General features: G+C 39.1%; 1 protein-coding gene across 1 annotated transcript in view; it reads left to right on the forward strand.

The window, feature by feature from the left end:
• The window catches only part of iglon5 (IgLON family member 5), a 326,672-nt gene that overhangs the window by 251,860 nt on the left and 59,522 nt on the right, over positions 1 to 15,290 (forward strand). The window contains exons 3-4 of the mRNA XM_066719470.1: positions 71 to 303; positions 3,514 to 3,633. Of these exons, the coding sequence (XP_066575567.1) occupies positions 71 to 303; positions 3,514 to 3,633 (353 nt within the window). The remainder of the gene's footprint in view (positions 1 to 70; positions 304 to 3,513; positions 3,634 to 15,290) is intronic.

Raw genomic sequence — 15,290 nt, forward strand, 5'->3', positions numbered from 1 at the left:
ATCAGAATGCTCAATTAAACATACTGAGTGTTCATGGAATATGCCTTATTCTTGTTTGCCTACCCTCCAGGTGCAATATCGATGATGAGGTGACCCACAAAGCCTGGCTGAACCGCTCCAACATCTTGTTCACGGGAAATGACAAGTGGTCTCTGGACTCTCGTGTAACGCTCATCAACAACAACAAGAGCGAGTTCTCCATCCAAATCGACAGAGTTACGGTGTATGATGAGGGACCCTACACGTGCAGCTTCCAGGCACGCAATGAGCCTCGCACAGCTCACGTCTACCTCATTGTACAAGGTGAGTGAACAATTGAGGGAACAAATTTGATTTGTTTATTGATTGTTGTGTTACTGTATTTTTTTATTTTACCTGATTACGTTTTGTCATAATAAAGACACCACATAACAGAACTCCTTTTGGTCTTATTTTAGAAATAGGGTCTGTTTTGCATGTATTGAATAGCATAATCCATATATATTCTATTATTCAAAAATGTATGCATTAGGCTCCATTTACTGTAGTTATATATAGATATATATACTCAGTACAAAAGATTTATAAGTGAGTAGTTTTTTGAGATTTACGATATACAGTATAATCGTAAATCTCAAAAAACGACTCACTTATAAATCTTTTGTAGTCATTTTTGTATTACTTTAGTATAAATACATGTTAATTTGGATTCATATGTTTTTTTTTTCTGTGAACGAAAAGACACAAATTCGCCTGTTTTCTCATTGGAAATAGGTACATTTCAATATATTACTGTCCTGGTCACAAAAACTAAGTTTGTGGGGAATAATAGCCATTTTCTATACTTTTGAGGCATAAGCAATTTGGAAATATCACTTACTACCCAAGAACAAAAAAAAAAAAAGTTACACGGTGCAATCATACCACGTTCAAAGTTGCGTAGATCATGCGTCTTCCACATTCTAATGTTTGATTGAACAACAACTAAGCCTCTTTACCATATCTGCATGCTTTATATATTGAGTTATAGCCACATGATTGGCTGTTTGGCTATTTGCTTTAAAGAGAAGGTGTATCTAATAAAGTGTGCACTAAGTGTATATTAAAATCGTAAACCACTGGGACAAAATTAAGACTGTTGGGGGGGGGGGGGGGGGGGGGAGCTGACGAAATTACGACACAGGTGGAGGCCACACCTTTATTATTTATTCTGACACATCAAAAATGTTTGTCTAGTAACAGATGATTGCAGTACAAAGGAAAGTACACACACCAATGCTGTGAATGAGGTGCCAGTCAATGAAAACAAACTAGTAGCAGAGATTAGAGTGCTGTCATTTTCCTTATATACATATTTACCAGCAAGCAAAACAAATACTAGGAAATCATACACAATAATAGATATTATTCTTATCAGCAGTCATGCAATCCTGTTCAATGTTTATAAATCAGATGGCATTAGCCTACATATTAGAATACATCTTGAAAAAAATTTAAATAAATAAAATTTTACAATATGTAGTAAGTTCAGTCAAATGATTGTGCTAGCTCTTATCCATTTCACATCTAGCCTTGTATTTTAAAGCTGTTTTCAGACTGTGAACATGCATATCTCTAATGGCTAGGGTACATTTTTTATGAAAACTCTGGACGTACACTACAGGATTTGAAAATTAAATATGTAATGACTGGAGGAGAGCACAAAGTGTTTGACTGTTCTTCTCCCTGAATTAGTAATACCTCTCTGTGCCCCAACACATAACTGACTAGCTTTGGAATACAAACTTCACATACCTTTAGAGACTTTGATGCTGCTGAAAGAACTCAAAATGAAATACAGATAAAACAGCACTGTAGAAGCCCACAAGTATTCTCCTACTTGCTCCCTTTCCTGTAGCCCTTGACTGTGACCTAACATCTTAACAGCACTTAGCTTCTACATTCCAGCATGTATGACCTCACTTATTGTATTTACTTGTGTAAATTGGAAGTTGTAAAATGTATTATGCTTTGAATTGCTTTGTATAATGTAAATTTGAATTCGTAATGTTTGATGCCTTGTACTTAACTGTATTCTTGCACTTTGTTTTGCGCTTATATTTTGTCACCCTGGATAAGAGCGTCTGCCAATAAATAATAATAATAATAATAATAATAATAATAATAATAATAATAATAATAATAATATTCTAGTACAGCAACTTGCCAACAGGCAAATATGGAATAGTGCAACATTAATTTAATTCCCTTGTACACTATTTTACATATTTTGTATTTTTTTATTTTAATTCCTTCAGGGAATAGTAAATTAGGAAAATAATTAAGTTAACATAAAGAACACATACAAACAAAAACAAAACAGACATTCATTTAGACACTTACTAAAACAATGTATTAATGAGGCTGCCAATGGGTGTTCTGATGGGCAGGCTGTTGGTGAAATAGGTTAATGGATTTAACAGGCATTTAAGGATTGTGCTTTTAAGACGCCTTGGGATAGGGTCAAAGGTTAGTTGCTGAGTTGCAGCAGAACTGTGTCAGAGAAAGGAGGAGGAGGGGGAGGGGGGTAGTAAATCTGTACACAAGGTCTGTAAATCCCTGTTCATTGAGAATTTGCTTGAAATCTTAAAAAGGAATCATGGACTCTAAATATCTGAACTGGGATTCTGTTGTCTGAATTTCTGCTACACCTGCAACTAAATAGCACTGTTTTTTTAGATCTTCCAATGGAAAGATTGGTCATTGTTGCCCAACATTTGCCATTCCAGTAATTTTCCTAATTAATTTAATTACAATTAATTACCAGAAGTGGTAAAAAAAAAAAAAAACACATATGGGGAAATACTAAAACTGGTCATTTTCAGCTTTTGTTGTTTTATTAAAGTTCCACAAGGTCTTACCATTTGTAGAACCGCTCACTCAAAATACAATCCTAAATTATTAAATTATTTATTAAAAATCAGACATTTCGGCACTTGCATGCCTTCATCAGGGTAAGAGGAAGCAAACACAACACATGATTACAAAAGATTACAAATTAGTTGCAGATGGAAAAGCAATGAGTAAGTCACTTCATCATTAGCTCAACAGGTTAGGTAATTGCAATATTTTTAAGCTTCATTCATGTTAATGTTTGATATTAAAATCTAAATAAAATAATTGCAATGTATCTCAAAACTGGTATCAAGCTTATAGTCAAAGATAAAAGTTGCCAGTCACAAAAAAGTAAGTACTTACACAAAAAATAAACACTAAATTGCATGGTTGTGATTACAATAACGATACAAAGATGTATATTGCTCAGAAAATAAAAACACATCTGTTCAATCACAAAGTAATACATTAACAATCAACTATCAATGTAGAGTCTTATAATACAATAATGCGTTTAAGAATGCGGTCTTCCGCTGACCTGCACCTCATCTACATTAATGGTGTGTGTACTTTCTTTTAATTATTTCTGTATGTGTACATGTAACTTGGTATTTGCTAGCTGTTTCTTCTCACTTTTGCTATGACATTGTTGTCTTTCAGTTCCAGCAAGGATTGTCAATATCTCAAAGGATGTGTCAGTAAATGAAGGGAGTAATGTCAACCTTTTCTGCCTAGCTGTGGGAAGACCAGAGCCCACTGTTACCTGGAGACACTTCAGATGTAAGAAATGTGTATTATTCTTTTATTATTATTATTTAAAAGTTTGTTGTGTTTTTTGCCCAGCTTTTGTCTACCATGATTAAATCATATACATTTCACGTAATGAAAATTAAAATGAATATTTTGCTTTCCTAGGACAGTTCTGACTGTACTGAAGGGGGCATCTGAGCCTGAAGCAAAATATTTGTATATTATTTCAACTAACTAGCTAAGACAAATTCCTTACTCTGTGATATCATGCACCAAAGGGCATAGTTTGTTTTGGCAGGATGCTACAATCTTTAGCCTAGTGGGTCCGTGTAACACTTATAAATTCAATTTTCTGAAAAGTCTGAGCAATTGAAAATTGAAAATTTTTACTGAAATAATGAGAACTCTTGGAGAACTCTGTCTACTGAGAAATAAAAGGCTCAGAAATGGCCTGGACCACAGCTGCAGACAGTTGGATATATGAAATAATAATAATAATAATAATAATAATAATTATTATTATTATTATTATTATTATTATGGTGTTAAATGTTGCACATGTGTAAGCAGTGGACTTGACCTTTTTTGTTAAAAATGACAGGCCTGGCTAATTATAAGGAATTAATCAGAATAATGGTTGAGAATTGGGGGTACACATGATGTATATCAGAGGTTCCCAAACTGGGGTACGTGAGGTAGTGCTAGGGGGTCCGTGGCAAAATAACCCCCCACATTTTTTATAAACCGTCAACACCCAGCTCTCGCATGTTTTTGTCGTCAACCCTCCCACTCTCACACATTTTTACCGTACTCTAGTAGGTGGGGGTCCTCGGCCAAAATCTGGGTGGCAAAGGGGTCCCTGTGTCAAAAAAGTTTGAGAACCCCTGATCTATATGACGTTCTTGCACTTGCACACAATTTCAATACAGTAAAACATAAAATAAATATTCCTCGTAATAATATACACCGATCAGCCATAACATTATGACCACTGACATGTGAAGTGAATAACACTGATAATCTCGTTATCATGGCACCTGTCAGTGGGTGGGATATATTAGGCAGCAAGTGAATATTTTGTCCTCAAAATTGATGTGTTAGAAGCAGGAAAAATTGGCAAGCCTAAGGATCTGAGCGACTTTGACAAGGACCAAATTGTGATGGTTAGATGACTGGGTCAGAGTATCTCCAAAACTGCAGCTCTTGTGGGGTGTTCCTGGTCTGCAGTGGTCAGTACCTATCAAAAGTGGTCCAAGGAAGGAAAAGCGGTGAACCGGCTACAGGGTCATGGGCGGCTAAGGCTCATTGATGCACGTGGGGAGCGAAGGCTGGCCCATGTGGTCCGATCCAGCAGACGAGCTACTGTACCTCAAATTGCTGAAAAAGTTAATGCTGGTTCTGATACAAAGGTGTCAGAAAGCACAGTGCATCGCAGTTTGTTGCGTATGGGGCTGCATAGCCACAGACCAGTCAGGATGCCCATGCTGACCCCTGTCCACTGCCGAAAGCGCCTACAATGGGCACGTGAGCATCAGAACTGGACCACAGAGCAATGGAAGAAGGTGGCCTGGTCTGATGAATCATGAGTTCAAGGTGTTGACTTGGCCTCCAAATTCCCCAGATCTCAATCCAATTGAGCATCTGTGGGATGTGCTGGACAAACAAGTCCGATCCATGGAGGCCCCACCTCACAACTTACAGGACTTAAAGGATCTGTTGCTAACGTCTTGGTGCCAGATACTACAGCACAGCTTCAGAGGTCTAGTGGTGTCCATGCCTCAATGGATCAGGGCTGTTTTGGCGGCAAAAGGGGGACCTACACAATATTAGGCAGGTGGTCATAATGTTATGGCTGATCGGTGTATATGTATGTATGTGTGTGTGTATATGTAATTTTATATATACCAGTACGGACCAGTGACTAACTTTCCAATTGTATGGGCTGATTGGTTCAAAATTCTAAATACAAAATAGTGGGAAATGCTGGTTGGCTTGTATTAAGGTCAATCAATTAATTTCAATCAATGGTTTTGCAAAGCAACTAATGTAGCCAATACGATATCCAATCAGAATCATGCATTTTAATTAGCATATTTGTACACCTTTCAAGTGGCAAGCACAAATAATATGGACATGTTTTGCTCATTTTCACCAAACAACCACAGCTTAAAACAAGCCCAAAATATACCAACAAGCATATTTTATAATATGCTTTATAAGTGGAACTGTCAACCCTGATCATGGCATAGTCTACCAGCATCTGAGCAAGTCAACCAACTCACCCCTGACTGACGGAGGTGAAAAATGCTGTCTCAGACATCGCTCCTGAATATCGCATAAATGCTTGTGTAACGGGGCTCATAGTTTACATGAGCTCATTACAGGTGACATAACCCCTCTGTACTGTGATAAACCTCCTATGTTGGGAGACCTAGGGCCGGATTAAATCAAAACTTTGACCCACCCGCTAATAGAAAACTACAGAACCATACTCACTTTTTAAACCAGATTTTGAAAAGTAAGCAGTTTCAAAAATGGATGGATGGATGGAGTTGTGCCAGGTGAAACCAGTTGTATACAGTTAGGTGTGAATTGGGGGCAGGTAGACAAAAGGGTACTTAAAGCTGCTGTTGAGAAAGAGCTGTGCTGTTTCTCAGTTACAAAAAAGTCAAGAAGTTGACCAGGGGACAGAAACCAAGAGCCCCCCCCCAAAAAACTGCAAAATGTAGAAGCATGCGGCCACTACAGTGTCATGTTTGCAGAATGATTGCCTTTCTTGATGTACTGCACCAAGATGATTTCCGCCAGGATGTTGAAATCCTAGAGATCAAGGTCTGTGATCTTGAGGCTCAGCTTGTTGATCTGCGTTGTATTAATGATATGGAAGAATTGGTCAGTCAGTCCTTAGAGAGATGGAGTTGAGACCTTAGAGCAGAAAAGTGGGTAACACTTTAAGTGTCCATATGATTATTACAAATTATAAATATATTATTACACATTTGTATTTAAACTTTTTTGCTATAATACGTTATATTTAATAACATAATTAATCAAAGGTATTATAACATGAACTTTCACGCTGATATCAATCTATTATCATAATCTGCCATACCATTTATTTGCTGCTATTAAACATCTTATAATCCTATTTAATTACATATACTATAAGACTGCATTATATGTTATAGCTCTACCTATAAGATAAGCTTATATGTACCATTTATAAATCAATTTTACTGATGTATCTCTGAATTGTTTTTGTTTTTTTGCTCCAAGTCTATTCTATGATATAGTATATCATTGTGTTCTATTTGTATGTCTCCCATTACATTGCCAGGTATTCTGACACATTACAAAGAAAATAAATATGGTCAGCAACTTCTGTCCTTTTTATCCTGCAAAACATGCAACTGGGATAAAAAACTTTACATATCCCAGTGAATAGATGATGTCTATACCTTCCATCCAGACCTGTGGATACTTAATAACCATGTAAATTAAATTGTTATTTAATTTTGTAGTTTCTTCTACATCCTACAACCTGTTTTGAGAGGTAATACATAACCCAGGTAAGTCACCATCATAATGATTTAACAAAAGACACCTATTACAACTGCTATTGCTTGCTCATGATCACAATATGTTTTACAACCCCAATTCCAAACAAGTTGAGACAGTAAAATACAATAAACAATAAAAACAAAGAGGAGTGATTTTTAAATGTACTTTAACTTGTCTTTAAACAAAAAATGTATAAAGACAAGGTATTTGATGTTTTACCTAATCAACTGCATAGTTTTTTGAAGGTAAACATTTATTTTGAATTTGATGCATGCAACACCTTCCAAAAAAGTTGGGACAGGGGCAAATTAGGACTAATAGTGATGTGACAAGTGAAATAAAAAGGTGATGTGAAACAGGTGAGGCAATCGTGTAATCATACTGTAGTACATAAGCCTCCAAAAAAGGCCTAGTCTTTCAAGAGCACAGATGGGTTGAGGCTTGCCAATCTGCCAACAGATATGTCAGCGAATAATCCAACACTTTGAGAACAACATTCCCCAAAGACAAATCGGTAGGCTTTTGGGCATTTCACCTTCTACAGTGCACAATATAATTAAAAGATTCAAGGAATGCAGTCAAATCTTGGTGCGTAAAGGGCAAGGCCGAAAACCACTTCTGAATGCGTGTGATCTCCAATCCCTCAGACGTCACTGTCTTAAAAACTGTCATGAGTCTGTAATGGATATCCTGACATGGGCTCTGGAATACTTTGGTAAACCTTTGTCAGTCAACACAATTTGCCGCTTCATCTACAGATGCAAGGCTTTTCTATGCAAAGCAGAAGCCATACATCAACACTGTCCAGAAGCACCGCCGACCAGTTTTGTACTGATTAATCAGCAAGTCCACTCTAATACATAGAGAGAATTCTCTGTTCTGTTCTTTCAAAGATGCCAGATCTGATTTGGTAGTGGTTAAAAACAGTGTTGATAGCCTCAGTTAGCCAAATTGCCCCAGTATCTTTGTACGACTTCTGGATTTTCTCCCCCCCAAAAAATAAGACAATTAATGCATTAACGGCAAAGCAATTAGCTCAGTTCAATTTTAGCATGCATCATATAAGAACATAAGAACATAAGAAAGTTTACAAACGAGAGTTGGCCACTCGACCCATCGTGCTCGTGATCCAAGGATCCTATCCAGTCTATTTTTAAATGTTCCAAAATTTTCAGCCTCTACCACATTGCTGGGGAGTTTGTTCCAGATTGTGACTACTCTCTGTGTAAAGAAACGTCTCCTGTTTTCAGTTTTGAATGCCTTGTAGCCCAATTTCCATTTGTGTCCCCGGGTGCGTGTGTCCCTGCTGATCTGGAAAAGCTCCTCTGGTTTGTTGTGGTCGATGCCCTTCATGATTTTGATGACTTGGATCAAGTCCCCATGTAGTCTCCTCTGTTCCAGGGTGAAAAGGTTCAGTTCCCTCAGTCTCTCCGAGTAGGACATTCCCTTCAGACCTGGAATAAGTCTGGTTGCTCTCCTCTGAACTGCCTCTAGAGCAGCAATATCCTTCTTGGAAGTGTGGTGCCCAGAACTGTACACAGTATTCCAGATGAGGTCTAACTAGGTCTTAACATTACTTCCCTTGTTTTAAATTCTACACTTTTGACAATATACCCTAGCATTCTGTTTGCATTTTTTACTGCTTCCCCACATTGTTTGGATGGAGAAAGTGAGGAGTCCACATAGACTCCTAAGTTTTTCTCATGCGTTACTTCATCTAGTTCTATTCCTCCCATATTGTAATTATAGTGGACATTTTTGTTACCTGTGTGTATTACCTTGCACTTGTTCACATTGAATTTCATTTGCCAGGTATCGGCCCACAACTGAATGTTATCTAAGTCCCGTTGAATAGCCTGTGCTGCTGCGATTGTATCTGCTGAGCCACCTATTTTAGTATCATCTGCAAATTTGACAAGTTTGCTAACTATCCCAGAGTCCAGATCATTAATATAGATTAGAAAAAGCAAAGGCCCTAGTACTGATCCCTGTGGAACTCCACTAACAACCTCACTCCAGTTAGAAGCAAATCCTCTAATCGACTCTGTTTCCTATACATCAACCAGTTCATAATCCATCTACTTACATTACCCTGAATGCCTACAACTTCCAATTTCAGGATCAGTCTTTGGTGTGGAACCTTATCAAAAGCTTTCTGAAAATCTAAGTATATCATATCATATGTGTCACATTTAACCTCGGGGGCTCGGGAACAGGGGACCCAAGTGCAGTGCTGGATCGCGTGATGGTCTGACAGGCGTGGTTCGGAAATCGGCAAAGAAGGGTAAACAAGGGCTGGGCACAGACATGGTCGTGGTCACTGGTGAGGGTCGTGGGATCAGGCGAACAGACAGGCAAAGGCGAGACGGAGTTGTGGTCGGGAAGACAGGCAGGAAGTCAAAGGAACAAGGCAGGTACAGGGCTCGAGGGAACAAGACTGGAATTGGAACAGATACAGGGAAAAGGCTAGGTATTGCAAATGGAACTGAGATAAAACTTCGCCCAGACTGAGGGAAGTGAGGGGATTATAAAGGGAACAGAACCTGGGTTGGGAGGTGCAGGGCGAATGGGAGCAGAGTGTGAGAGAACAACTGCACAAGGGTTGACCGGAATGTTAATAGACTGATTGCTGGGAGAGTGCTAAGAAAGGCAGGGAATTGGCAGCCCCTAGTGGGGATAGAGGGGGAGTGCTAGGGGACCATGACAATATGCTTTCACACGATCCACAGCTGCAGTTGCATGTTCAAAACATTCTAATAAATTAGTAAGACATGATCTGCCTTGTCTAAACCCATGTTGACTATCTCCAAGAATATGGTTTTCATTAAGATGCTCCTCTATTTTCTGTCTAATCACTTTTTCCAACATTTTACAGGTGATGCAGGTGAGACTGATTGGTCTGTAATTTCCTGGCTCAGTTTTGTGCCCTTTCTTGTGGATTGGTATGACATTTGCGGTCTTCCAGTCAGTTGTGCATGTTTGTATTTATTAAATCTGTCCTGTGTTTATATAGCCTTTTGTGTTTGCATATCAGTATGATATACACAGTTGTAGTCTATGTGTAGATAACTGATTCTAACTAAGCAGAACTTATTCTCCAGAACAATTATTACATTTATAAATATGCCAACAACACTCTGTATCCATAACAAACAGTTTTTCATATTCAATTCAATTCAGTGTTTTTCCTAACCTCCACACAAGCTTAGTCAAATACAATAAGTGTCGCTAAATACATTTTTATTTAGTTTTTTGTATGGGACTCTTTACCTTGTCCTGAAACTGTTGTCAATAGATCAGGTAGTGGTTGTATTAATTGCAACTTTTTCTAGAGTAAAGTCATTTGTCAAATTCGTGTTAGTTTCACAGGCAACTGCAAATCTCAGGGGGCACACAATACTATTACGGTAATTAGGTATTATAATTAAAATATTCGCCTCTTTATGCGATCGATCACATAAAAATATACCTAGTCTACTTTTAAGGGTTTAAGTGAGCCTAAACAAGGGAAAGCTAAAAACCTGGTCATTTTCGGGACACCAGCACATTTAATTAGCACCCCTGACTGTGGAAGAACAATCATCTTCAATCAGGTTGGAACGTTAGTTGCAATGCCTTTAATACACACAGCGTGGAGAGGAACAGTGAATCAAGAAGATCCCAAAGTCACTCTGCCTTCATTTTAAAAGTCAGAGGCTTTTATACACAAAAAACAAAGATCTGGTTACAATCACAAAGTCATTACTATATTATCTTAGAGAGTTTGCTCAGCAGAATATATATCGTTATAAGACAGAGTTCAACACATGGATTACGGAGCAGGCACTTCAATCATACTGTTTGACATTGTCTCCAAGATTCTCATCGTAAATAACAAACAGAAATCAAGTTTCCTTCTGGCCTGTCCTTCTAGCTTGACCTTATCTTTTTTTAAGTATATAAGTGAGTAAAACAGATATGAGGAAAATAATTTCTAACTTTCCTTCTACACTGTCCTGGTGAAAACTCAACAACGTCTCATATCAAACTCAGATAATGATTCCATATGATATCCCTCCATATTACCTACTCTAGGAAACTCAATTATTATTTGTACTCACATTATTCATATTAGAGAAATCTATGCATATTATGCATTGTAGCCTATACAACACTGTAGTAGCCCGCCCAGCAATCGATCTCAAATGCGTGTTTTTCTGCACAGAAAAATTACCAAAAAAAATGTAGCTACTTTGTGTTATTTGATGCTTCCTGACACCTGACATCTCTAACCAATGTGTCAACATCAGTGCGTCAAATGCGCCAATGCCTGCTCAGAGAGATATGTAGTCCCGATCTTGCAAAGGATCTTTGAGGACATATTCAAGTTTATATCAGCTAGCTAGTTTTGGCAACAATCAAAGCTGCAACTCTCGGCCTGGGGAAGTTTTTTTCTTCCTTAAGATGGTTCTGATGCAATAGCACACACATCAGCCTACGTGCATGTGGCGTCTTCATTATATTATTATTGTATAATTATTATGTTATTATCCTTATCCAGGGCGACTTACATATAACAGCATTATAAAAGTGCAATAAATTCTAGAATAACAGATCAAAGCATCATACAAATTACATGTTCAAAATTACATGTGCATAAGAGACATATACCATTTTATTTTTAAACAAATAAAAACATCCACATTTTAAAATTAATTTCAAATATGTATCTAACCTTTTAAAATACTGACATACATTATAATCAGACTAAATAACTAAAACTCAACGTGAAACAAATGTATTAAAATAGAACTATCAATGCAAAAACAAACTCAAACAATTTGATACAAAACAATCTGATGCATTGTGAAATAAAATGGTTAATGCATTAGACAAATCAAAGAACAAAACAAAACTATCAAAGAAAACAAAACAAAACAATCAATCTAATGCATTTTAAAGGAATGAACGGTCAATGCACCAGACAAAACAACAGAACAAAACCACCAAACAAAACAGAAATAACATCAAATACAAAATTAGAAATTCAATACATTAAAAATAATTCAAAATATGTTTTTTAAACAAATCATTTTATTCAATTACTAAATAAAAAAAACTTGGACTCGAGCTATGTGTCCAGCAGGTGGAATATCTGTCCCTGGAGGTGATATCACATAATGGGATTTTAAGCTCCCTCACACTGTACTACATTTTCAAGGCTTCCTCCTTGCCCTTCTGGTGGATCTCCAGATTGATGTAATCTTTCTAGTCTAGGTTCATGCCCCTCTGTGCAATGGATTTTGGGTCTGGCTCCTGCTTGTTGAACAAGCCGATGCTCCGTCCCTCCCAAAGGGCCTGCTTCACTGTGCCGAGACACGCAACCAGAACCTCAGAGATGATGATGTTAATCATCTGGATGGTCCATACAGGATCTGCTGGATGATCATCTGCGTAGGTACAGCAAACAAAAGGGCATTCTGTCTCCCTTCTCAGGCAACCCTTGTAGGGGCAGATGTCAACCTGGGCTAAGCCCCTTCTGTACATGAACACTCGAGTCGGGAGACACCGACTCACAGCCATCCAGGAGACATCTTTCTGCGTATTTGTGAGGCAAACATGCGTAGCGTTAGCCCAGATGTTTCTGCAGGTTCCAGGAGGAAAATCAGCAAGGCTTTGTGGAGATCTACTTCAAGTGCAAAGGCTTGGAGCGCCCTGTAGAACAGCAGGGGATCCCACGAGTGTGACCTATTATCCATGGCACAGAGGCCGAGTGGTCTCAGGCTACTGGGAAAGTAAAAGCGGTTCATAAAACTCACTTTCTTGCCAGCATCCTGGATGTTCTTAACCACATATGCCAGCCCCTATGCTTTAATGTGCTGCACAACATCTGGGACCCCCCTACCTCCATCCAGGGCGCCCTTCACCATCTGCAATCTTTTTAGCCTCTCCATTTTACTCCCCCAGACAAACCGAAATATGATTCTATTAATTAAATTAGTGGTATGCCTGTCTGGGGGAAATATCATGCCTACATAGAGAAGAATAGGGAAGAGGATGGCCTTTACGACCAGCACCTCACCAGTCATCGTCAAGGTCCTTGTGCTGCAGCCGTGGATCTTCCTTTGTACTTTGGATAAAGCTTCCTCCCAGCTCCGGGTACCTGTGTTGGTCCCTTCGATCGTGATCCCCAGAACATTGATGGCCAGTTTCATAGGGAACATGGTCAGTGGGCCCCGGCTGACAGGCCATGCCTGGGAGAGGTAGACCTCGCTCTTGGCCTTATTCACAGTAGCCCCTGTCGCTCTGCAGAAGCCATCCAGCAGTTCTTCCACCCTGGCCATGGACGGCGCGTCCGTGCAGACCACAGCCACATCTTCCATGTAGGCCATCATGGCGTTATCGGCCACCGATCTCCCCCGGGCACCACAGACCTGGTCGAGACCCACGACTTGAGAGAGTGGCCGCTGTAGTGAAAGCATAAGTGCTTTGGCCAGTATATTGTAGTCAGTGCACAGGAGGCTGACCGGCCGCCAGTTCATTAGATCCTTAGGATCACCCTTCTTATGGAGCAGAGTAAGAATACTCCTCTCTATAGAAGGTGCCAGTCTACCCTCTCTGTACACCGACCCCAAGACCTGTGCCAGATCTTCCTTAAGCACCTCCCAAAAGATCTTGTAGAATTCAGCAGGGATTCCATTGGGGCCCGGTGTCCTTCCAGAGACTCTTTATCACCTGGGAGAGTTCAGTGGTGGTGACAGCGAACATTTTGTCAGGGTTCGCATTGCAAAAAGCGAGTCAATTCTCCTCCATTTGCGATGCATTTTCTTGAGAGATTTGCTGATTGTGCGAGGCATTAAAATACGTTTTTCCCACTCAGAACAAGCATCGCATATGCGTATAAGCAGTGCTGAGGTATCTCCCCTTTAAGAAACAGTTTTTTTTTTTTTTTTGTGACGCCCGAGAGGAGGGCGAGAATTCCGTGCCCTGTTACCTGAATCCTGTCCCTCATTGGCCAGTGGGTCTGTCTTACAGGGCAGGGCTGTAGCTTTCCAATGACACCAAACATGCCCATATCCAAGCAGCCGGGCTGTGTTGCGCTGTGTTTGTGTGAGAGGCACAGATCGCACATGGGGAAGACAGGGCGCACACAGAAGAGACGCGATTCACAGACAGACCAGAAATACACGATACAGCAAGAAAAACAAATGCAGCGTAGAAAAATGGAAGCAGACACAAAAAATAAAACACATTACCCTTCAAAAACAAATCATAGATGCCAAGTCTGTTTACAGCACTATGAAAGCCACTGACAGTGTGCTTTGTGCAAGAATAAAACGCCATGGCAGCGTGGTGGCTGGGATGAGTCACTGCATCAACACAGACAGGAGCTGTTGTAAAGAATAGCCTGTGTCTATGTAATGCCTAAAGTGACAATATTCAAAAGCCAGATGTTTGGAATTCTTTTTCCCTGTTTAGTATTCTTATTTACTTGTATATAGTTATTCCAGTTGTTGTAATTTCTGTTCTGGAGGTCAGAGTTGAGTAGTTCCTTTTACACAAGTTCATAAGACTTTGAAGTTTCACTGTCCAGTGTGAAAAGTCTACCTGGAGCACTAAAAAAGTGTTATATTTACAATAAATTCATTTTTTTCTTATAAGCACGTTTGTTTCTCTTCACTTTTTTGATTTCTGTATTAACTCTGGTGGGGCAAACACAATTATTTATGTTATTTTCTGAATTTCCAATTTGTGCTGAGTGTTTCCATATCAGATACTTGCCTCTAGCCCTTGTAGTTACAGAGTTATAAGTGAAAATATGACAAAAATGGGGGGGCCTCAGAGGGTTAAAATAAAGAAGTTGTATTGAAAGTCACTTCAAGTGCATAACTGTATTAGTCAAGACAGATATCATGATCTGCATTGAGTCTGATGCTGAATGTTATGCATCTATAGAGTTTAAAACTTGTATTACCACATCAGTTCCTCTCCTATGCAATGGTGAATGCAAGCATTACTTAATTAATAGACAATGCAGTCAGGGTCTGTGAGCAGAGATGGATAGTACTGTGCAGAATTCTGGAAAGGCTTGACTACACTAGTACTACAGGAGAAGCATGGAAGACTTGGTGGTACAGTATAACTTG

The sequence above is a fragment of the Amia ocellicauda genome, chromosome 12 (genome assembly GCF_036373705.1).
Source record: "Amia ocellicauda isolate fAmiCal2 chromosome 12, fAmiCal2.hap1, whole genome shotgun sequence".
NCBI lineage: Eukaryota > Metazoa > Chordata > Actinopteri > Amiiformes > Amiidae > Amia > Amia ocellicauda.